The sequence below is a fragment of the Haliaeetus leucocephalus genome, unplaced genomic scaffold, assembly GCF_000737465.1.
Source record: "Haliaeetus leucocephalus isolate CR32 unplaced genomic scaffold, Haliaeetus_leucocephalus-4.0 Scaffold866, whole genome shotgun sequence".
Lineage (NCBI taxonomy): Eukaryota > Metazoa > Chordata > Aves > Accipitriformes > Accipitridae > Haliaeetus > Haliaeetus leucocephalus.
In genome coordinates this window covers 569,330-592,847 of record NW_010973302.1, presented here as the reverse complement: position 1 = coordinate 592,847, position 23,518 = coordinate 569,330, and the positions used below count along the sequence as shown (strand labels likewise).

At 49.4% G+C, this 23,518-nt stretch overlaps 1 protein-coding gene across 1 annotated transcript in view; it reads right to left on the bottom strand.

Annotated features, from left to right (window-relative positions):
- RNF165 (ring finger protein 165) overlaps positions 1-23,278 on the bottom strand; it is a 29,278-nt gene extending 6,000 nt beyond the window's left edge. The window contains exons 1-3 of the mRNA XM_010583077.1: positions 23,122-23,278; positions 4,808-5,117; positions 2,612-2,737 (exon numbers count right to left, since the gene is read on the bottom strand). Coding sequence (XP_010581379.1) covers positions 2,612-2,737; positions 4,808-5,117; positions 23,122-23,278 — 593 coding nt within the window. The remainder of the gene's footprint in view (positions 1-2,611; positions 2,738-4,807; positions 5,118-23,121) is intronic.
- Positions 23,279-23,518: the final 240 nt, after the last annotated feature.

The window sequence follows — 23,518 nt, the reverse complement described above, 5'->3', positions numbered from 1 at the left end:
CCATCCACACGCCATGTGGAGGGGATGGGAGGAGACCTAACCCAGCATCTCCATCTATAATCCAATTAGCTGATCCCTCGTCTCTCCAGCCAAGGAGTCTCTCAGCAAACAAGTGCTTTGAACGTCATTTACTTTATCATAATTACCAAAGCTGGCGCTCTAATAACCATTGTCTTCACATTTACCAAAGCAAAGCTAATTAGAGCACAGGGGTGGCTTCCCATTTCAGCCTCAAACTTCTCTTCCCCCGTGAGGAGGACAGCGGCAGCGAGTGCCACGGCTGGTTAGGAGCAACCCAGACGTGTCCTCCAGCAGCTGTGAAACTATTTTCGCCCAACAGCAGATAAGAGACGTGAGGGGACAGTAAATGCAGAAATCCTTTACCCAGAACAGCCTGTGTATCAGGCAGCAGCTCCAGTCCTCTAGTACCCCCTAATAAGACACCCCACATCAAGCTGACGCAAAGAGAGGGACAATTTTGCTGGCCCCGTGCTAGCCATGTATGTGCTAGACAGACAAAACCTGGCAGAGGATAAAACACAGCAGGCACCTGGCAGGAACACAACCAGGGTGAGAATCTGCAGGGCTGGGCATTTTCCAGCTCCCGTGTCACAATTGTGGAGATTTATCCAATTCTTAAGACTGTTCCCAGGTGGATGGAAGGCTCAAGTGGAAATCAGGAGGCTTTGGGTCCATTCCCAGCCCTGTCACTGGCCTGATGCATAACCTTGACCTCTTCCTCTCTGCCTTCCCATATTCCCTGTCTACAAAATAGACGTGATAATCCACAGAGTGCTTTGAGAACAAGGACCGAAGAGATCTTTCAAAGATGAATGGCCACTATTAACTCGCACAAGTAATTGGAATGACAGCACTGCTGAACTGTTTGTGCACCGGTGCAGCTAGAGCCTTAAAATTGGGTGTCGAGGCTCCTGAAGCGATTCTGTGGGTCTACAGAAGGGTCCAAAGCAGAATACTGCATGGAATGCTGTTTTCCCAGGGTTTGGGGGTGAATAAGCAGAGCACATTAGCTGAAGGAAATCAAAACCAACCATCACCTTCTAGCCTGTGCTGCTATACAGCACCTTGATGCTCAGATGCGAGGTTCAAGAGCTGCGATACTTATGGTACACGGGCTGCCAACAACCAAGAAGTGAAGGATAAGGCTCCACATAACAGGTTGGATGGTCGTCACCCAATGTGCGTGCAGAAGATGATTTAAGGAACCAAATGGAAATTTATTTATTCTTCGCTGGAAGATTTTAATGGAGATTGGGCTGTCTGGGATGACTGATCACCTTCAGATCTTCTTTCCATCCCCATTTCCCGCAACGGTGCCTACCACCTACTGCCTCCGAGTGAGCGCCGCTGCTGCTCATGAGGTGGCAACACATTAAAGGAAAGTTTTTATATCTGTCACTGGGCAAAACTGTACATGTGGCCCGAGGGGAAGTGAGTCACCCAAATATATGTACACAGTATATGTTTTCTGTCATCCCCACTCCTTAGGTTTTTATAAGGCTATGGAGCAACACAGGGGGGAAAAGGAGGGAGGAGGAGTGGAACATAAAGCGACGCTTTATCAGATCCTTTTAATGATTATAATTAAACACTCTGCGCAGAAAGAGAGGCAGAAAGAATGGCTCTATCCGGGTGGTATGTGAACCGCTTTGCAAACTGATCCGAACAATGTCATCCTGGCCAAATTCAGTTCACAGTGGTGCCAGTAATGGGAACACCTGAGAAGAAAATGGCAGAAGGATCTGGCCATTATTTTAGGCTGTGTATTATTACGCTGGAGGGGGAAAAAAACCCCCTGTGTTAAAAGGACTCTCCATTTGCAGAGCGAAGTGCTCATATGCTAGGAAATGCCATAATTAAGATTTCCTCTGCCTTTTTATTTCCGTCCCCTTGTGCATACACATTGCGATTGTCTCTAATTACATGTTCACATGCTATTTTTTCCATTCATTGCACAGAATGGACTTTGCTCAGCTAACAAGCAGCTACTCAGAAGTATGTTTTTATTTTCTTATTCTTCCAAGTAGGGGCCCATACCTTATTAACTGCGCAAGAGCCCAAAACCTGCTCTGAAAACAAAACGATCAATTCCTCGCTCAGCTTTTCCAGGCTATCGAACACTACAGTGGGAGAACGATTAACAACTATTAATTCATTCACACCACCCTGCGGGGCAGGACAGCACGGTGCTCCCTAATTTAGAACACAGAGGAAGTTGTGGCCACTGGTTTTTGAGTGCCTGGTGGACAGCAGAAGATCTACTTCAGGCAGAGACGTTGGTGTACAGAAGAAAGACGCTGGCTGTGCCCTGCAGCAGGAAAAGCCCCTGGGGAAGATTAATGCTTGGCTGCACTCTATGATATCAATGCCTCGATGTTATCATATACATGCATAAAGGCTTCAGCACACACTCATGGCCCTCCCAGAGATTAATTTTCCCATCGCGCACCCCCCCACATTGTATCTGTTGAGCTGAACCATTAGCTTTCACGAAAGCATTGATCCATCATGATGTTCACCAACCCTTGCAGCCTCCCCAGGACTTCTTAAACACCTCATTCAACTCACTAGCAAAATGTGGAAGACTTACCAGTCCGTGCCTTCGGCTAAATACCTGGGCTGGGGCCCCATGGGTTGTGGAGTTTGCAGTTGGTGGCTGAAGTCAAAGCTGGGGTGTAGACGGTGAGGCTGAACAGACATGCGCTCCTGAGCCCGCCTGCGGTGAGGAGGAGACCAGCAAGCGAGTTAGCCACGCGACGGGCACGAGTACGTACAGCTCCTGCTCCGAGCCCGTGTCAATAAACCAGGGGAAAACCCAAACGGTTGGGCTTGTCAATATGTGTCCAAGAGAAAGAGTCCGGGTAGGTGTCAGGGATGATGGGAAGAGGAACCCAGAGCTATGTCACTTACTCGTGGTCACCACGGACATAACGCAGACCTCCGCTCACCCCCTGCGGCATCCGCATCCACTCAGTTTACAGAGGATGCTATTTCATGGCACCGTGGAGAGAAAAAGAGGCAACCGAACAACTTCTTCCTTAGCAGCTTTGTGCCATTTGCAGTATTTTCTCTTTCTCCACTGTCAGCCCCATAAACAACATACAAGATAAAACATGTCCCTGCTTCAGCCGTTATCCATCATCATAAAGAAGCTGCAGGTTGCCTCATCTCCCCATGCAGTCCATAAACTCCTGGGGAACCTCATTCATAACAGGATTACTCAGGAGTAACTAAAAGCAGAATTTACTCTCGCTGGCCTTTGCCAACATTTCTCTGGATGATGGACAGGCCAGGCTGGGATCCAGCACCTTCTCCGCCAGCTCTGCTGTCTTTGCAGGCAGGGAAGGGAAAGCGGTAGAATATATAGCAGGGTTTTTCTACGGATTTGAGTCTCGTCTTGTGATTATTGCCCATTTGAACTACTCAGGGTAAGAGCACGGGCTGCTTGATCAGTGTCCACATTTGGAGAGGTACAAGGTGGATACACAAGCAGGATTTGCACTACAGACAGACTCATACCCCTTGCTCCCTGCTTACCAGTGGAACCATCGCAAAGCAAAGCTATGGGAAAACACTGGAGAAAACGGAGCAGGGAACTACTAGATAAAGAATCTTTCATGCAACCACAGTTCAGAGGCTTCAGTTTTAAGGGCATGACCCAGATTCCCATTACTGGGACCTCATGCCCCACACCTGTAACGTTTCTGACACCCTCCTCCGATGCAGCTGTGCTTTCAGAAACAGGCTGTGGGACTGGGCAAGAGGTTCCTGCCCTTTTCCACACCACAACCCACTTGCAAATGTAACACTGACAGCATTTACCAAAGCAGCTTCTGCATGGAATTGTGCTCCGTGCTTGTATTTGAATTCAGCTTATGACTAAGAGATAAACACTTGTATCATCGGTGCATCAGCCTCGAACATATTTGCTACCCAATTATTAACTAATCATTAAATCCACCTAAAATCCAGCTTATGCAAAACAAAACAAGGATGAGAAGAACACACAATTTTCACACAAAAAGGGAATGGAAAGAAAGTGTTTTCCATCTGTAGCATTCCTTCCAAATGAAGCACTATCGCAAAGACTCATCCTCTGATTCCTGATCCATGGGTACAACCCACAAATAGCTTCCATATGTTTCCAAAAAAAGCACTCCTCTCCTACATGCTATCTAAACCCCTCTCTCAAGAAACACAATCAGGACAAGGCCAGGCATCTACTTCCACCTCTGCTGAGTTACAGTCTTTCTCTCTGCAGCCGTCAGCCCAGTCTGAATTTAGGCTGCTTTCTGCAATTGAATGTGCTGCGGGTCAACAGCATCATCCCCTCACAGAGCTGGGAAGCCTACCTAGACCCAGGGCAGCGAGCTCTTCATGTGCAAAACCTCATGGAACAGGTGGATACAATCTCTTACACGGTTTTGAAACAGCAGCTATGAGGAGGTAGCTCGTGCACGCCGTCTATCGCTCTCTCTGCCGCGCAGGACAGGTTTACTGCAACACCAAGGTGTTACCATCACGATTCTCCTACAAGTGACAAGAATAGGTGACCTTGGGACGTGCGAGATGAGCATGGGATGGATCCCCATGGGAAAGATACACCTGGAGGTGCAACCTGCCCTGCAACTTCCCTTCCGCTGGATGCATTTTGGGGGGGTTACGCAGACGAACCTCTGAAGAAAGGTTCCCGCCGCGTACTGCCGGGGTTTTGCAGAAGCCACTTCGCTCAAGAGAGGCTGCCGTCGCTTCTCAGCATCCTTGGGGAAGAGTCAGATCCCCTTACCTGGGATGGGGCATGAGCCGGCGGTGCTGTGCCTCGAGAAGCTGTTGCTGGAGGAGGTATTGCTGGTGAAGCGCCTGAGGTAGGAAGGAGGGTCCGGCCACGTCCTGGAAGGGCAGGGCTGGCACCGGTGCCAAGGGCTGGTGGAGGGGACCGCTGTGCTGGTGCGCGGGGGCCATGTGGGGGGTCAGCCCCGGCTGGGGCTGGACCGCGTGAGGCAGGGTGAAGTCGGTGGAGAGCTGAGGCTGGGGACCCAGGTGGAAGTGCCGGCAGGAGGTAGCATGGGGATGCTGAGACCTTTGAAAAGGAGCACCTGGAAGAGAAATGCACGGCTGTCACGGGGGGGGGCCAGCGGCGGCCAGGGCAGCCCAGCCCCATGGTTGCCCATCCGGGGCAAGAATTGGGCAAACAGGCGTTTCTCTCCTCTGCCAAAAGGGTTAAAAAAAGAGAACAGGTCAGTTAACGCCGATTACATGGAAAAATGTTGATTTTGACTTATAGTTTTTCTCTTCCAAAAACCATTGGAACCAAAACATAGGTTTGGGTTCAGAGTGACTTTTTGGCTCCAAATTGAAGTGTATACTGATGAAAAGTACTTCAGCTTGTTTTGTTTTGCCTGTCTTAAAGAGAAAAAGAACAAAAGTTTTAATAGGGCCTGTAGCGATAGGACAAGGGGTAATGGCTTTAAACTAAAAGAGGGGAGATTCAGACTAGATAGAAGGAAGAAATGTTTTACTATGAGGGTGGTGAGGCACTGGAAGAGGTTGCCCAGAGAGGTGGGAGATGCCCCATCCCTGGGAACATTCCAGGTCAGGTTGGACGGGGCTCTGAGCAACCTGATCTAGTGGAAGGTGTCCCTGCTCATGGCAGGGGGGCTGGACTAGACGACCTTTAAAGGTCCCTTCCTACCCCAACTGTTCTATGATTCTTTGAAATAGCCTCAGAATTTTAGAAAAAAAATAATCTGTTTTCTGAAATATATTTTCATGGGTTATGAGCTCACCAAAGTTTTCAAAGCTTGCTGAATTTCCGTGCAATTCAAGGTATTTCTTTTGCCTGTCTAAAAATGTCCCATAGGCAAGGAAATAATCTCTGCTCTAAGAAACTGTCTCTCGCTGACTGCAGGACGTGAATGAGACACCTTCCACTTCAGAGGGCCGGGATTAAGACCATGCGTCTTTCAATAGCCCATCTTCGTGAGCTGCATGCAGGGAGAAAGCGGCTGCAGGAAACACAACATGGACTGCTATGAGACCAGCCATGAGACTGATGGGAATGAGGAAGAAATGAGGTGTGAAAGATATCCATAGCGGAGGCTTATTGCAAAACATCTGGCACTGGCTTGCACCTCGCTCAAGATCTTTGCTTGGATGGGCCCTTGGCCCAATCTGACACTTTAATTCCTACATTCCTAGAGCACTTACAGGCGTCGCGGCAAAACTTTTGGCTCTTAAACTAGGCGAAGAGTCAACTCAGAGGTGAAGGATGAGACTTGAGTGTGGCTATTGGAGATGCCTCTTTGCTGAGGATCAGCCCCAGGGTAGGACACCTACCCTTTTATGCAGTGTTTTGAACACCTCATCTTCCTAAAAAATTCCTCTTTCTTTTTTAATCTTCGGGAATGACACAAAATATCCAGGAGCGACAGCACCAAGAGACACTGAGTGTCATTCCAAGACAGAAGCAGGCACATCATGCCTTCTTCACCCAGATCCCTTCTGCTTATTTCTCCTTTCTGCTGGCAGGCAGGGCCAGTCCATCACAGCAGCTCAGGGAGCCCCGAGCGCTTTCTGTTCATGCCCATATGGAAACAGAAGATGCACAAAGCAAGCCAGATGTCAGCAAGAGAAACAACGGGAGAGGACCTAACAGAAATGAATGGTTTGCAAAACTGTGCATAAGTAATTACACACAGCATCTCTTAAATACAAACCAGTCCTCCATAGTGCCCCTCTGAGAGAGGCAGTGGGTAACAAATATGTGTGTCACCAGCAGCAGAACTTCTTAAGGTGATAATTTCTCATGCTGTCAAATGCTGGCATGATTCGACTCTGTTATTCATTAAAACCAGAGGAGGTGGGATCAGACCTGCCGTTCCCCAGTGACGGAGCTGCAAACCCAGACCCAAGAACCATACACATACCCCATTCCCCCGGTACTGCAGGTTACATTTGCTGCTGTTGGCTTGGCCCCAACTCACCATACTGACAAGTAAAGGCTGAGTAATGACATGGGGATCCTGTGCTGCCCTGGCCCATTGCTAAAGTCGAACAACACCATAATCAAGGGGAGATGCCTCCTAACTGCTGCGTTTGCCGGGTACTTGCAAAGCAACTCATGGTGAATTGCTCAACCTCTAATGGCCATGGGTCCTCCCAATGGAAAACTGCTACAGCAAGTCACGGGTGAGCAATTTTACACCTGCAGGTCTTCGCGGGGCCTGAAGACAAGGTGAGAGATCAAGTGCCACCAGGCAGCAGTTTGGTTGTATTTCAGACAAAAATGGCTTAGGGCAACACAAGACAGAGAAGCTCAGTGATATTCCCCCACATTTACTGGGACACATTTTGTAGCACATAAGCAGAAAAAGCCAGTCTCTCATCTTATGCACCTCTCTCGTCTCTTGATGCCTGGTGCAACCTTAGCCAAGGATTTCCAGCCTTTTGCTGTATCTTGGGAGGCCTTAGTCTGATTTAGTGAACCGTCTGTGGGGCCTTTGATGCCAAACCCATGATGAACTAAAGAGCAAAATTCAATTGACTTGAATTTTTCCTCCCATACCAAGACAGTCCTTGCGAGGAACTTGGTCATACATTTCCCTGCGGTCCAGAAAGTGCAAACTTTATCTCTGATATCTGGGCAGGAAGACATACAGAGCCAACATAACCTACAGTAAGGCCTAACTCTGTTTTTGTACAGAGAGTTAATTTGCCTTAGTTTGAGGCAGTAGTCAATTAAATCAAGCATTTTTTAGTTTTTTTTCTGGTACCTACTGGTGCAATGATGCATTTCCCTCCATAGGAAAAATACTATCAAGCTATGACCAGGACCGTATGATTAAATAAAACCCATCAATTTGTCTTAACATAATACACTATCTTGTGTTGTAATTGTTCATTCCCTACAACTAATCCAATTGCTGATGAGGATTTTGATGGCAAAGCAAAGACTTTAGGGAATACTTCAGCAGATCTATGCTTATTAGCAGTCATCAAGTCATACAGCTGGCATAACTGAACCAGCCTGCACAACAAAGAGACAGTCCTTGCCAAGCATGGTACTGGTGGACCCCAGAAAGCCCTGGCAAACAAATAACAGCGCAAAACAGAACTTTACATTTCTGAGTTATGTTTTTTCAAGTTTAGCCTCTTCTGCTCATTGTATCTAGCCACAAAGGGCCTTGCTGGAGACTGCTTTCCAAGTCTGTGCGTCGGTCTCGCATACACAAGGTAAATCCAGTGTCACCCTGCTGACACCAGCTGAGCAGCCTTACTCCAAGTAACTCACCATGACCAACACCAAAATCTGGCTCTCAGGCTCTCACCCCTATTCAATGCAATGGAGAATCTCATGTTATCAGTGTCTATTAATGATTACTCTGCTAGCACATCTTCCTTCTCTTTCCCAAGCCGCAGTTTGGTCCTAGATCACATTTGCATTGGAACTGACAAGCATTGCCCATAAAATGCTTCAAGAATATTTGATGCATGGATTTAATCTGCTTTTTGCCTGGACAGTAATATCTGCCAGAGCAGAGAGCAATCCATGACTAAAAACCAGTCCAGATATGGCACTCCAGCTTCTGTTTTCACTCCCCAGGACAAGGGCAGGGCTGACATTTTCATTAGCTAAGCTTTGAGGACATTTCTGCAGCAAAGACCATGAGGTTGGAAAGTGTGCCTATCAAGCTCCAGAGCCACTAATGGCATTCTCCATGAGCCACGTTCCCCACCACCTGCCCCAGAAGTGGCTGCAGGAAGGCAACATTGCTCTGGGAGCAGCAAGGCAGAGACCTTCTGCCAGCTCAATAAGCTCAAGTTTTGGTCTTCATCCTACAGAAGGATCCTCCTTCTCCATTGGGATACTTTGATTTTGCAGGAAGAGGAGTCAGCCAGATCTTAGATGGTGTTTTTATGGCCTACGCCAAAGACACCTAGCAGGTTCCTCAGCTTCAGCGGCCTTTGCTGCAAACACTTCTCTCCTCCAGCTGAAGACGGAGGGGGAAGCCCAGTGTTCTTGCTGCAGAGAGAAGTCCTTACCAGGCCTGAGAGGCTTTTGACCTGAGGCCAAGCTGGAAACACATGTCCCCATGTCCACCCCGCTGCATGAGGCTCCTTGACGTGCTCCTCCTGGTGGCACCAGTAGCTCCGGCTGCTCATATCTGGAGCCGTGGAGGACTAATTTCTCTGGGTTCACTGTCAGGCTGCCCACCAGCCAGAAATCCTTCTTTCCTTGTCCTGTTGGCTCTTCCTTTCATTTAAATGCTGTTGCTGTGGCAGACGATGACAGCTCAGAGCAACTTCAGATCAGCAGCTCTGAGATGAGCAATGCGTCACATCTGTGTCAGCAAAGCAGAAAACTTACTCTGGTTTTGTGCAGTCTCCCATTAACTGGTTCAGGCCAAATGTCATTGAGATCAAAGACCTCTGTCCCAATGCAAGCATCTAAACTGAGTTATTTCTCAGCAAAGCAGGGGGGTATTTCCACCCTCCCCTTCTTTGCCTTTCCTTTCCCTCTCCATACTCGTTCCTCATGCTCTTCTGTTGACCATACACATTTACAAGGTCTGCTGTCTTTCTTAGCTTGCCCACGCACCCACCCAAACTCCCAGTTTGGACAACCCTTGTTGCCTTACACCTGCCTGGCCTCAGCTAAGCCACAAAGGCAGCTAATGCCTGAGCCTAGATAATCTAGGTCTAAAAAGCACCTTGCAAGTCTAAAAGTTTGCCCTAACACATGGAGCCAAAGATGAGATCCAGTGGAGAAGTGAATCAAGTCTTGGGCAAGCCAGGCTATCTGTGGGGTGGGAAAGAGGAGCTACGTGGTCCTCTGACATGCCTGGGGCCAAGCCTGGCCCAAAAGAGGTTACGGCACAGCGTGATGGTGTAGGACCATGTGGCTGTGGCTGTGGCCGTCCCATCCACCTTGTGCCTTTGGGTGACCACCAGCAACACTTCCCTGCCCTGTGTGATGCTCTGATAGCCGCAGCATCCACTCCCCCTCGGCTTCTTCTGTCACGTCTCAAAGCCAAGGCCAGTGCTGGGATCAAGGCCTGGGGAAATCAGTGCTTCATTAATTCCTGCCGCTACCAGAACAGGAGCGCAGATCAGTAGCTGCCCCAACCGCGCTGGTTCACCTCCGCTACCACGACAGACGTCGCGGCTTCATGCCGTGATGCTGAGGACCCGCCATGGAGCTGGGTCTATCATATTCCCCACAGGTACACAGCTCGGCGACGCCGTGGCCCCATCTCCCTACCGGCACCATGAAGACAATCTTCAACTAAAAAGCCGGCGGGGAAGGTTGCTTAACAGCTATTTACAAAGCACCCAAAACACTTAGCTGGAAGGTGGCGTTACAGGCTGCAGTCTCCAACTGAGGAGGTATAAATTCATTTTTAGAAAGCCAACAGATGATGCAGGCGCATGGATAGCTGAACCTCTTCGGCTGCTCGCCACCACGCCGTTTCCACCCTTCGCTCGCACAGGCTTTGAACACAGCGGAAACCCGCAGGGAAATTCATCACATCCTCCTCGCCGCCGCTTTCTCACTTCCACAGCTTTTTTTTTTTTTTTTCTCTCAGTTCTACAGTTATATTTATTGTTCCTATACATTATCTCAAGCAGCCTGGACTTTTTTTCTTTAAAAGAAATGCTTCCGCTTCCTTCACACCCCCAGGTGAATCCGGCAAACGATGCAGGTTGGTATGTGACATCGAGTCACAGGAATATACTGGTCTGATACTGGTTATTTCTGTCACTGGGGATTCTCCTTTAACATCAATCAAGATTTGTCTATGTATATGCACATGCAAATTTATCCATCCAGCAATATTTCAACCAGAAAGGCTCAAGGGATCTGCGCGCTCATTAAACACTGACCCACCTCAGAGATGCAAAGCCCCTGGGTAATCCCTGCAGAGAGACAGGGGATGCTATGGGATTTATGAAAAGAAAAACCCAGAAAGCAGAACAAGTTATTTCCACCTCCTTTCCTCATGGTAACAATATTTTTGATGCAGTCAGGCTACCGGTAAGGGACGCAGGATCAGGCCCGGAGCTGGCGCTGGGGATAGGTATCTCGAGCAGACAGCTGCAGCCCAGGGAGCCCAGCCACCTTTGAGAGGAAAACAAAATCTGTCTTATGCTGTTAAAAGCTGCCTGCGATTGCATGTGAATTTTTCCCCTGGGTAAGGCAACCTGGCCGGCTCGTCGAGGCGTTCACGGTCTGCGTGCGAGCGTGGGGGCTGAGGGGGGTTAGCGGGGAGGCTGGGGCTGTTTATACCTCTCGATCCTATCGCGGCTAGAGAGGGAGATGGCAGCTTCCAAAGAGCCCTGGCTTCACTCACTGACAGATTTTGCAGCCGCGGAAGATCTGCCCGTCGCAATCGGCCGAGCTGGGGGATGGAGCCGTGCCGTCTTGGGTGTTTTGCCCTGATTAGAGCCCCCACAACCCCTCCTCCTGCCCTGGGAAAGCAGATAAACCCCATAAACAGGAACCATTCGCAGTGCTTCTCCAAGCACCGGGCTCTGCAGAGAGCCTGCCAGGCTTTTAATAGCCCAGGCTCCTGCAGTTTCTTTCCCTGGATGTGCATTAAAATTCCCCTCGGAGTCAGGAACGCGGTGGGAAGTCAGCATCGGTCCCCATGGTATACAGCGAGTAAAGGCTAAAATCGTGGGAGCAGCTCCGGCTTCACGGGACACACCGAGAAGGACCGCCACGGGGGACTCGACTCACACTTCGTTTACAAACAAGCTACTAATTGCCTGGTGCCATCAGCCACGTGTTAACCCTTTGTAAATTATTTGTGTATATACCCTTATTAAATGAGTTAAATCGACTTGCTAATAGGAAATGATGCGTGATAATGCACCTGGAAAATAAAAAATTAAAAAATTAATCCCCCAGCCGAAATCCACAGTATGTTCAGCAGCATAAAAATTTAGTGGTCTTGCACAGAAGGAGATATTATGCCGTCTCACTCCCATATAGGATAGCAAACTGCAGGGTGAGGAGATTGGGGCAGGGAGGATGGAAGAGGAGGAGGAAAGAATTTGAGAAAAATTTATCAGACAGGAAGGACTCTGCCTCACTTTCAGCACCTTCCCCAACAGCTTTCTCATTTCATTTAGTAAATCGCAAGAACCGTGCCAAAAATAATAGGCAGCCAGCTCAAATCCAGCCCAGGGTGCAGCCTGCCGTCCCAAGCATCTAGTGCCACGCAACGGGTAGCAGACCCCAGCACCAGCCCATGGCCAGGCGAGGAACAGCCCTGGGACATGTTAACGATGGATAAAGAGCATTTTCATTTGCCTTATTTGCTTGGCCAGGCTGTGAAGCACCAGGGACCGAGTCAGGATGGAGCCCTTGGGGTGGGCAAAGGGCTGGTGTGCGTTGGTTGGCAGAGCGTGGTTGGGTCCTGGATGGAAACATGAGGTTTTGGATGTTTACCATCCTCCTGCTCAGAGTCTTGCACATTTGATAGAAAAGGGCTGCAAAGGGGTTTAGGGGCCGAGGTGGGCCCCCCCATCATCATTTAACAGTTTGGTGGTCACCACTACGCAACAGCCCTTATTGCACCCCTCCTCTACGGACCTCTGTGCTGGCACGGCAAAACCCACGCAGACACAGACCTGGGAGACTGCAGATCACCCCTGCCTGCTCGTACGATCCCCATTCAACATCCTCTCACCCCGACAAAACCGCTCCTTGATTTCTGAGCGACATGAGCTGGCGTGGCTGGAGCATAAGCTTGTACACACACCCGTAGTCCCTAACACGGAGCAGAGCATCTCCTCTCTTGCACACCATGGGGGGGGGGAACCACATACGGCCCTGATGTACCTAAAAAAAGGCTGAGCTGGGACTCATTCCAGAGCCCAAACTCGGCATTCAACAAAAAAACCCGCTTACAACTGGCAATAACCAGCATTTATCAGCATATTTCTATCTGGGCTGAAGCAATGCTGAGCGGTGGGGATGGGGAGCAAGAGGTATTATTGGGATATGACTGGGCAGACTGGACCCATCGCAGGAGAGAGACGGCTGTTTATACAGCGCTGTCTGAGGCTTTTTTTCTGCAACTCTTTTCCACTAGCTTCAGGGGGAAAAAAAAAAGTTTTGTTGAAGATGATGTTTCACAGGAACGTGTTGAATTCAGCAATATTTTCCAAGGAAGAAGGAGAAACACTTTGGCGGCGTTGCTACACTGAAATCCGTCTTTTTGCTTTTGTACTTCACACTATGTTTTAATTATAGCTTTATTCTAATGTACGGTGTTTGAGGGTGTATTTACAATTTTTGGATTGTCACACCAAAAAAAAAAGCCAAACCACACCGAAAGAAAATGTTTTCTGAGATTTAATGGTCCTATTTTCACTACTCCCCTCCCAGGCTCTCACGTTCCTGGAGGGACAGGTGGCCCCAGAAGCCTGGTGTGACATTTCCCACCCAGCCTAGTTCTTCCTCCCCAAACTGCCCCGTTTCTCATGGTTTTGGGCCCAGCTCTGTGCATCTACCAGGAAAGGGCGCTGGAGGAAATGCAGCTTTGAAGATGTTGCAAACTCCCTCTGCGACTTTTTTGTAACTTCTCTCATTTCTCTTTGGTCTGAAGGCATCGGAAAAGATGGAAAACAAACAGCCGACAGGAATCGCTTGCCCTTAAAGCCTGGGCTAGAAGCAGGGGTCACATCTCAGGTCTCAATGACATTTTTGGGCTACTCAGCCGTTTGCAGGGCTTGTGTTCGAGCAAAACCCCGGCGCTGCCAAGGGCAGAGAGGGTTTGGCTGGTACCTGAACTTCAAGGCAACTCCTGGGGCTTTGCCAATCAGCCATGCAACCTGATGTGCTCACCCATCTCTTCTCACCCACCATCATCCCAGCCAGCTCCTATGTGTAACCCAAGCCCGTTTTATGTGCCGTACAGCGGGAAAGGCAAAGAAAATCAGAGCTTTTCCCAGTTTATTAGCAGGCACCTTGGCTCAATGGCTCTTCTCCAAGGTTTGGACTGTTAGCCCAATTAAAAAAAAAGTGGAAAAGGGAGTTGGAGGGGCCAGGGGCCCCTTTGGCCAAAGAAGGCAAGAGAGCTCATCTTTTTGTGGTCATACATTACTAGCAGGGTGTTATATCCATGTGAATCACTCGCCAACCTGGAAATGGGAACATTAACCAGGGAAAGGAATCCATCCTCAATTTAAAAATAAAAAATAAAAAATCCTGACGTGACAGCGGTCTATTACTTGGCTCTGCCTGCAGAGAGCAAAGGGGAAGCACTTGGAGCAAGCCCTATCCCTGCCCTTGGGAATGTAAAAACGTGCTGACTTGTGCACGCAGGAGCCTTTGACTTTGACAGGCAGCGATATGCTGCAGCCAGTTGTTTGGAAAGGGAAATTCAATACTTGGGTTTCCAATGTTTCCTTGCCTTTGCAGTGCCCAAAGCCCTCCCCAGACATTTGGAAGTGCTCAACACCTGCCTTAAAACACTCTTTACTGCTCCTAATGACCGGCCAGGGGCCTTGCAGCAGCTCCCTCTTACCAGTAACGATACGCAGGACATCCAGAAACAGGCAAAAAGCCAAAACCATGGGGAAAAAAAACCCAGCTAGACATTGCAAGGACCTGGCAGGATCCTGGGTGTTGTGCTGCATTGCTCACGGAGCCTCTTAATTCTGCGACAGCCCAACCCAAAACCCTCCACCCAAACGCTGCTAAACCTGGTGGGTCTAAAATCCAAATGCAACTTTAACCCTTCCCCAGAGAAGGTGTTAATGGGAAGAGCCAATGCCCTCAGCTGTCTCTTGTCCCTGTTTAAGTAAAAGGTTTTGCGATCCCATCTAGTCTCAAACCTGTATCTGGTCAGCATCAACCCACACCGCAATGGCTCAGACAAGAGCGGAGTCCTTCAATATTCCCATATGTCATGGGCACCCGGGAACCAGGGCTTATCCACAATCCTGGCACAGGCACCCCAATCCTGTGCCAGCCCAAACATCCCCTCCCTTTTCGGCAGCTTTTGGGTGAGAACCGGTGGTGTCGGTGCCAACCCTCTCCTCTCCGCACAGCTTATATCCCGTTCATAGGGATTTCCCTGTACTATCAAAGAAGGAAAAGATGCTTTTTGGGGCACAGTTTGCCTGACCTGCTTTAAACCTCCCTGCTAGGGAGAGATCAGAGCAGCATTTGAAACTTGTCCTAAAAACATAGAGGAGGTTATTTTGGGTGGGTTATTCTGCATCAATCCCATCCATCTCCATCTCACATACATTGATTTTCCCCCCACCCCATGTTTTAAATGGGACTTTAATAACCAGCTGGGTTTCCTGCTGGATTTATTTATCTGCAGTTTAAGCCCAGAGGTGGGACATCCCACCCAACACTTCTGCACAGCTCCAGAGTGAGTGGCAGTGATTTGTGGGGCAGGTTTGGGAAACCAGCAGAGTGTTTCACCATTTCTGGGAACAGCACATCAGGTTGGATGGGGGTTCTTTTGCTGGTTCTCTGGCAAATCAGCCTCAAAGCCAGAACTTTTCGACACTGGAGCACAGCTCCAAGTTTTGTTTCTCCTAGCACCCAAAACCAGCTGTCTGACCTCACGGAGAGAGCACAGCGCGGGGGAGTGGCAAGAAGTCAGGCTGGCTATTAAAGAAAGGGAGGTGGCAAGCGTTGGGTGTGTCATTAGTGCCGCTATTAATTAATGCTGAGGGCTAATAAAGTCTGTAGTGGTGAGAGGCAAGGATGGGAGTCAGGACATGGCACGTCCCCTTGCAAAGGGATTGGTTGATCCTATGTTGTAGGTCACTTTCTAGATTTTATCTTAAACCCTGCAGACACATGCTAGGTAGGGTGCAAAGCATTTACTGGGCTGCATGAGACTCTCAGTGGGGCCAGGAGGGCAACTCTTGCAGCATGCGAGGTACCTGCCACTCAGGGAAGTCAATATACTGTATGGTCTCCCTCGAGTTTTTTAAAGACTGCCCAAAGCCACACCAAAAAACGCCCTTCCTCACCCCACAAGGCAGAAGGCAGGACATTCAAGAGCTGGCACTTCTTCCAAGTGACAATATCCAGAAGACAGGAGCGTCTTACAATTGCTAGGGTACAAAAAAATGAAGATTATCTCTTAAGAGAGAGCAGAAATGCTCCAAGTAGGCGGGTCTACAGGATACAGTGAAAGAACAAGGTAAGCAAATCCCCTGTACAGTGCTATAAGGTCCCATCCTGACCCCACGAGTTCACCCCCCCAGTCCAAGAGTGGTCCTCAGCATGGGGGCTAGCTGTGGAGCTCCTGCAAATTCCCAATCCCCACTGGACCTCTTCATTTAATTAACCTAAAGGACTTTGGAGGTTAGATCATCACTGTGCACTGGTTGGAGGTGCAGTGCAGGGACCTGTTTGCACCCCAGGACGGCAGCAGCAGCCGGGGCCATGGTCCATCCCAAGGACCAAGGCTGAAGAGAAGCTGAGTGAGATGCGGTGGGTGCTGGCAGTGAGCTGCCATGGGTCAGGGCAGCTCAGCAGCTCTTTATGCTGAACTGATTTGAACTCAGGTTTGGGAAAACCCCAGGTACCGTGAGTCCTGGGTCCTGGCAATTCCACTTTTATGCTCCATGAATAAGAAGTCTGTAGCTAAAAATCAAAGATCCTGGAAGCCTGTTCCCCATTAAACTTAATATCCCAAACTTTATAGGTATGTGTCGCTCCAGGAGAGAGAGAGCTATGTTTAAAGTACAAGTAAAACATCAGTTTCTCGATGCAGAAATAGCTCTTACTTTACATTTCCGCATGAGGTCCTGGCATGAGTTAGTGATGCTAAGCCCTGCTGTAATAACATATAAAGGAAAACTACACCGACAGCAAGAAATATGTATTTTATAGGGCTAAATGTAAAGTCATCCATCTAAGAAAAACCATACAGGTCCTATTTGCAGGTGACAGGCTATCTGAGGGAAAGTGATTTTTGGTAATCAGCAAACCATGAGCTCCCAGAGCCCCGGCAGCACCTGAAGGAACAAGTGTTTGCTACATAAAAAGCAGGAGGTGGGGTCCCTTGGGAGCAACAAGCCCCTTATATTGATGCCAAAGCCAGGAAGGAGGTTTGGAGGGGAGCCCAAGGGTGCCATGTGTGTACCCTGGAGGGACGCACTGCAGGAGACCTGTGACTCCATGTCAGAAAGAGAAAAGCTGAAACCACGGTTGAGCACAACCTAAAATGGTGCCTCACGTGCGTTGGGCAGGATGAGGTTCATCAGCCTGGTAATGAGCCCAACAAAACCCAGTGGCTGGGACTGACCTCCAGCCACCACAGGCATCACATACCCAGAGCCAAAATCTCCTCCTCAGCACCAGATAAAGCTGAGGCTGAATGGTTTCCTAAAAACGTCCTCTTGCTCAGACAGGAATTAATTTTGGGCTGTGAGATGGGGAAGGTGACAACAACTGTCCCTTCTGGCACAAAAATCCACCCGCTTGTGGATATTTTCCCCTCCCACTGAAGTCAAAGAGGGCTGATTGCAAGCGACTCACTTTTCCAGCACATTGGGAATAGGAAATCAGGTTCCTGCTTATTCCATCAAGAACATCCCGCAGGGCTGCAGGTGGCCCAGCAGCAACCAGGTAGGATCTCAGGCAGCATCTCATTTCCCTGCAATCAGCTTCTGAAATATCCCAACAAGCATCTGGCATCCCTGAGAGAGTTAAGACTAAGTCAATGTTTCCGTCATCAACCTCGCTTTCGAGGGGCTCGTAACTCTCGACGTTTGTGCTCTCATGAGGCCAAAACTTGGCACAGAAGCACACGACCCAGATGCAGTTTTATTTGGTAATAAATAGCTTAAATCTCATAAGCCTTTTTTTTTTTTTTTTTGGCTTGAACATGTAAAATGGGAAAAGAAAAATGTGTGGGATTTTTTTTCCTACCTTCCGATAATTTTGGAAAAGCAGCTTATACTGAATAATAGCAGGCTTTTTTCAGATACACAGAGTCCACAATGCCATTTCTCAAATATCCTGCCTTTTTTAATATCCGCTCTTTAACAGGATCAATGTCCTTCGCCCAGCACAGCACCAGTATTGCAGCCCGAGATTTCAGGGGGTGACTCGCAACGCCGGATTATTCGATCTTTGGCATATTAAGCCTGATGTTCAGGAAGAGTTAAAACATGGCAAAATTCCCCAAGCCCTTTAATCAATGCCGGTAAAACGTTTTAATGATGGATTGCTGTTTTAATTGCACCCCTGTGACATCCCACTTCTCTAGAGTTCAGTCAGTTATTGCAGCCCAGCACTATCTAACCAGCCCCTGGGTGAGCATTGGTTTCTGTCAGCTATCCACCAGGATTTTAGCACTTTCAGATTTACCCCAAACTCAGCCTTTGCTCTACCGAGGCCAGCTACTTTCCAGTGGCCAAAAGCCAAGGAGACACCCCAAGCCCCCAGCCCAAGGGCTTGGCTGCCCTTCAAAAGTCCACCTCAGCTGGAGCAGAGAGAACTAGCAGTGATTTTGCTTATACAGTCAGCTCCAGACGTTGGAGGGTCTCCAGTGGGACACTGGGCTACTGTCCAGCTGGTGCCATTATCGGAATGCTTTGTTATCTGCAGGGCTGGGATTTTTTGCAGGAGGCAGTGGGGGGCTGCCGGGTATGGGAACGTTGTACTGGTATTGGGAGCTAGGCTGATGTTGGGTCAGGGTGATGCAACGTGGCCCGAGGAGGACTCTGCAGATGTTACATTAGGAAAATGTCCTTTCCACGGGGTGTGGATCCACCCATCGTCCTCTCTGAGCCACGTCCCCATTTGCTGGGAGGGAGGATTGAAGGCAACCCTACAGGGTTGGAAATTTTCCCCCAAAATGGCCTCCCACCAAGTTCTCCATCTCAACGCTGGGCTCGCAACCCAACGGCGCGCACAGAGTCTCCCCGCGCACTCGTCCCACCTCTCAGCCTCCCCAAACCCTGACAGACCCAGTGAAGAATAACTTGCAAGAGAGATACAGGGAATTTGCTGGCTGGAAGCAAGGCAGGTAGCTCGTGCTGCAGAGCCCACCCCTTGTCCCAGAAGGTCCCAGCCTGCCGTCAGCCCTGCGTACGCGTAGTCTCCAGGAGGAATGAGATAGCCCGCATATGGTATGGATTTGCACAGGATCCAGGAGACTCGCTAAATGAGGGAGCAGTGGATCGGAAGAAAAACTCCCAAATATACAGATACGCTTCAGGCCATCTGTCCTCAAGCAACACCAGCCATAAGCCACCTTATAAAGCACATAGGAGATGTCACAGCAAGAAGTTGCTCATGTGAAACTACTCTGACATGCCATAGCAATTGCACCCAAGGAAGAAGCATCCTCCTGCTGCAATGAGGCCATTGCAGGAGTTGGTAGGTGGACAAACGGCAACGCTGCCTCCAAAGCTAGCTCCAACCACAGCAAGGTCTTCCCACCTCTCGTTCACATAAGATGTAACCCAGCTCCCGCAGCTGGGTCTCTGGAGAAAACACCAGGCACAGTCCACAGTTGGGAAGCATTTGCTTAACATCAGGCTGGTGCCAGGTGTGTCTGCTGCAAATCCATGCATCCTGGCTTCAATCTGTCTGCAGGAAAGACAGCAGCGGTAGGTCTGCACTCCCTGTGCTTGCCGTGAATGAATGGCTTTTTTTTTTTTTTTTTCCCTTTTAGATTTAAAGGCAATAGAGTGCCAGTAATTAAACTAGTCTAAAGAAGCAAGCCCAGCCACCTCAAACACAAAAGCTGTTGCAGAGCCATGAGATTAATCCACATGAATATTAAAGACACAGAAACTACCAACAAATCCAGAAGGAACCAAACTGGGTGACGAGGGAGACCCATACACAAACCTGCAAGCCCTGATTTCACATCTTCTCCAGCCGCCGCGGGAGGAATGAGGGGCTTGAGCAGATGAGGAGGATGCAGGGGAGGGGGAGAGGGACCCCAGCAGCAAAGTCTGCTCCCTCCTTCAAGCAAAAACACAACCCCTAGCAGTCTGCCTCCTCCTCAAATTAGTTCAGGCAGAGCTAAACTGAGCATCACAGGGTGGGAAACCGGTCTGGGTCCAGAGTCCTCATGGTCCATCACCCCCTTGGTGGGACATGATGGGCACCTCGTGGGATGGAGAGCACTGGGGAGCTGCTGGAGAAGAAAGTGCTTCTCAGCAGGGGATAAGCCAAACCAGGCAGCCTTAAATGACCCGAAAGGAGGGTTACCAAAGCAATGGCAGGCGAGTTTATCTCCCTTCACTGTTTTCTTTCAAAGAACTGCCTCCTCCCATCGCGCGGAGCAAACCGCCCAGCTGGGACCCGAGCTGACCTCCTGCTATGATTTTTACTATTCCTGACAGTGGCTTTGCCAAGCCCGCTCAAACAGAAACATTTTTCCTCTCTCACGTGGATGTTGTTTTCGTTACATCTACCTTGGAAACCTACACGCTGCCATTCAGCATAACCGGCAAGCACAGCAGATATGGGGAAGCTACACAGCCCTCAGCCCTGCTGGACCAGCAAACCCCCTTGGAGAAGCCCATTAGCCACACCAGGTTGCCACCGTTATCCTGTTTTCCAGAGCTGGCCTTGCTGTTGAGAAACAAAGCTGGCATTGAGGGGGAATTCAGCTCCCAGGGCTGCGGGTGCTGCTTTTAACAGAGACGACAAAATAAAGAAGAGAGTTTTGGTTACAGGGTGCAGAATAACCTGTAAATTGTTGTTTATAGGGCTGGTTAAGTGCCCTATCAATACAAATAGTGGCAATGACTGGAGACTGGTGGGCTGTACTGGGGAGGAAGGTGAGATGCTGTGGCAGGGAAAGCATTTGTCCCTCCAGGGCTTTCTGCACACCAGGCACTTTTTAACTTAACTGATGCAGCCACTCACATGTTTTCAGGACCAGTCACTACCCACCACATATGAGGTGAGGTTTCTCTCATACCAGTGGGTTATTTCATGTTAGCAGGGTGTCCCCTACGGGCTTTTTTGTGGTTTTAATGGGTGTGAGGTTCAGCTGCTCCTCAAACTCCTGGTCCTGGACCTCTGGAGGTTGTGGGACACCCAGTGTCAGACACCAGAAATTGGACCAGGGGAGAATTAGTGAACCCGGGTAGACCAGCCATCCATGTCACCACAAGAGCCAAGGAATTTGCCAGTTAATTAACACAATACTATTAGGAGAAGGTCGGTGGCTTGGGGAGAAGCCTGCAGCCTTGTTGAGCTCTTTCCACAAGACTCTAACCCCTCAGTTAACCTGATGCTTTGACTCTGCTTTTCCCAGATCAAATTCCTGTCCAGTACAGTTCCTGCACTTGCAACTTCTATGTCAGATGAAGCCTTTAAGAGACCAGATTTTCAAACAGATGCAGGTCATGGTGATCTATCTAACAGAGAGGTGTCCCTTGCCGTCCCCAGGAGCCGGGATGGGAGGCCGGCAGACGGACAATGCTCCGTTTCACAGCTGCTGATTAAACTCTGATGACAATGCTCGGCAAAACGCCAAATTAATTAGCACTAGCCACACGATCTACAGGTCCCTTTTGGAGTTAAAAAAAAAAATCTAAGAATTTTCCAAATTCATTTTCGCACACCTCACTGGCCTGACATTTTCCCTTGAATTTGCTGTACCTGGAGCTGTGTCTCTCTTTCACAGGGGGCTTGTGCCATTTTTAGATGCCGTGAGTTTGAACGTGTGACAGAAGGATCTCTGAGCCTTTACAGCTCTTGGCCTTTCAGAGAAGATGGACTAATCTTTGGCTGATATTTAGCAGAGGCTTGCAGTGCTGCACACGACCTCCTGCTTGATATTGTTATGACCTTTCAGCTTCATTTGTGAGACCATGTCAAAGTTGTTTGATTTCAGTTCCTCTGCAGGACCTTCAAGCAGACTTTTTGTGCCATGGCAAATCACAGAACACCCAAATTAGCTGTTTCTGTACTTAAACAGCACGGAGGGAGAATGGCAAAGTGCTTGCCCAGTGCAGTGAGAACCGGGCTGGTGAATGCACCCTGTTTTACAGAGGAGGAGGTGGAAACTGGGCAGAGGACAGAGCTGGCCTGGGCAGCAGAAGTGGTAGGACGTGGACCCAGGGCTATACCCTCTCCTCTGCATATCTCTCATGAAAAGTTTTTTGTACAACTGCAGGTTTCTGCCATGCCATTCCCTTCCCCACTGCCTCTTGGTGACGCTTTGGGGAGCAAAGCCACCTCTTCCCCTTCCAGTCAAGGTCTCCTACATCACCCCATGCTTGCAGGTCATTTACAGGTATCACCCCACCCAGGGCTCCCACACCGATTAGTGTGTTACCATTGGTAGGAAGATGAACCAAAGAACAGGGCTGAGTTTCTACCAGTAGCAGCCTAGATACCCCTTTTTTGCCTTACATGAACCATTTTTTTCCAGCAGCATGCAGTTTTCTGCCCTGCAAACCATGGACACATATGACCAGGAGTAGGAAGATGCATCCTGGAGGGCACTGGGTTTTTTAGAATTTTACAATTTAAGAAATTGTAATTGGATCTTTTAGCTGGCCCAGAGGTTCCTGCTGGCTCCAGAGAGATGTCTTCATCTGCTCCAGACCGAGGAGGGACCACGCTTTCCCCTGTCAAACAGCTGGGATGGTGGGCTCATTCTCCAATTCTACTTTTTCCTTCAAGAGCCCCATGCTGGGAACTCCCTGCCTGTATCTTGCCTCCTGCCCTGCTCCACCAAGGGGCAAGCGTGGCTCACGGGGAGAGGGGAACAGGCAATAAACCTGGTTGATGGTCCCAGCCTGGACACTTACTCGTACTTTTTGTCTTTGGCACTTGCAGGGCAGGAACTGGCCAGTGCTGGGTCCCAGGCAGAGGTTTGTGCTTCTTCCCACAGCTTCAAAAATCCCACTGGAAGGGGGGAAAACAGCCCCTGCCCATCGTAGCTTGTCACCCAGGTGCACAGATGTACTCGACAGCGGACAACCTCACCGAGGGAGCATCCCAAATCAGTGCAAGCTCCCCAATCCCCACGTATATCATATTAAATCAACCTGTTGCCTGTTCTTCCCAGTGGAGCAAGGACTGCAACCGAGCACCAGGGATGCAGAGTGACCACATCCACTCTGGACACCTACGGATTTTTAGCCGGTGACCATCCCTGAGGCCAGATGGGAACCATAGGGAGCCCAATCGCTTCAGGTAACGCACCCGCAAGGAGAGACCCCATGGGGCAATGGGTACATCAGGAGAGACCCCATGGCTGAGGGTCTTGGGAGTACAGGGGCTGTGCATCTCGGCAAAGCAAGAGAGACCGGGAGGGTGATGGTGATGGCTATGAGGCTGGAGATGCACCCATCTGAGAGGGGCCAGGAGCATCTCAAAATTTCCCATCAGTCCAGAGCAAACAGACTGTACCATGCTCCTCCCCATGGGACACAAGAGCCTACCAGGAACCTGTGCGGTTGAGAAGCAGGAAAAAAAAAAAAAAAAAGCACTTTTTTTAGTTCCATGTGTGACCTCTAGGCCCCAAGG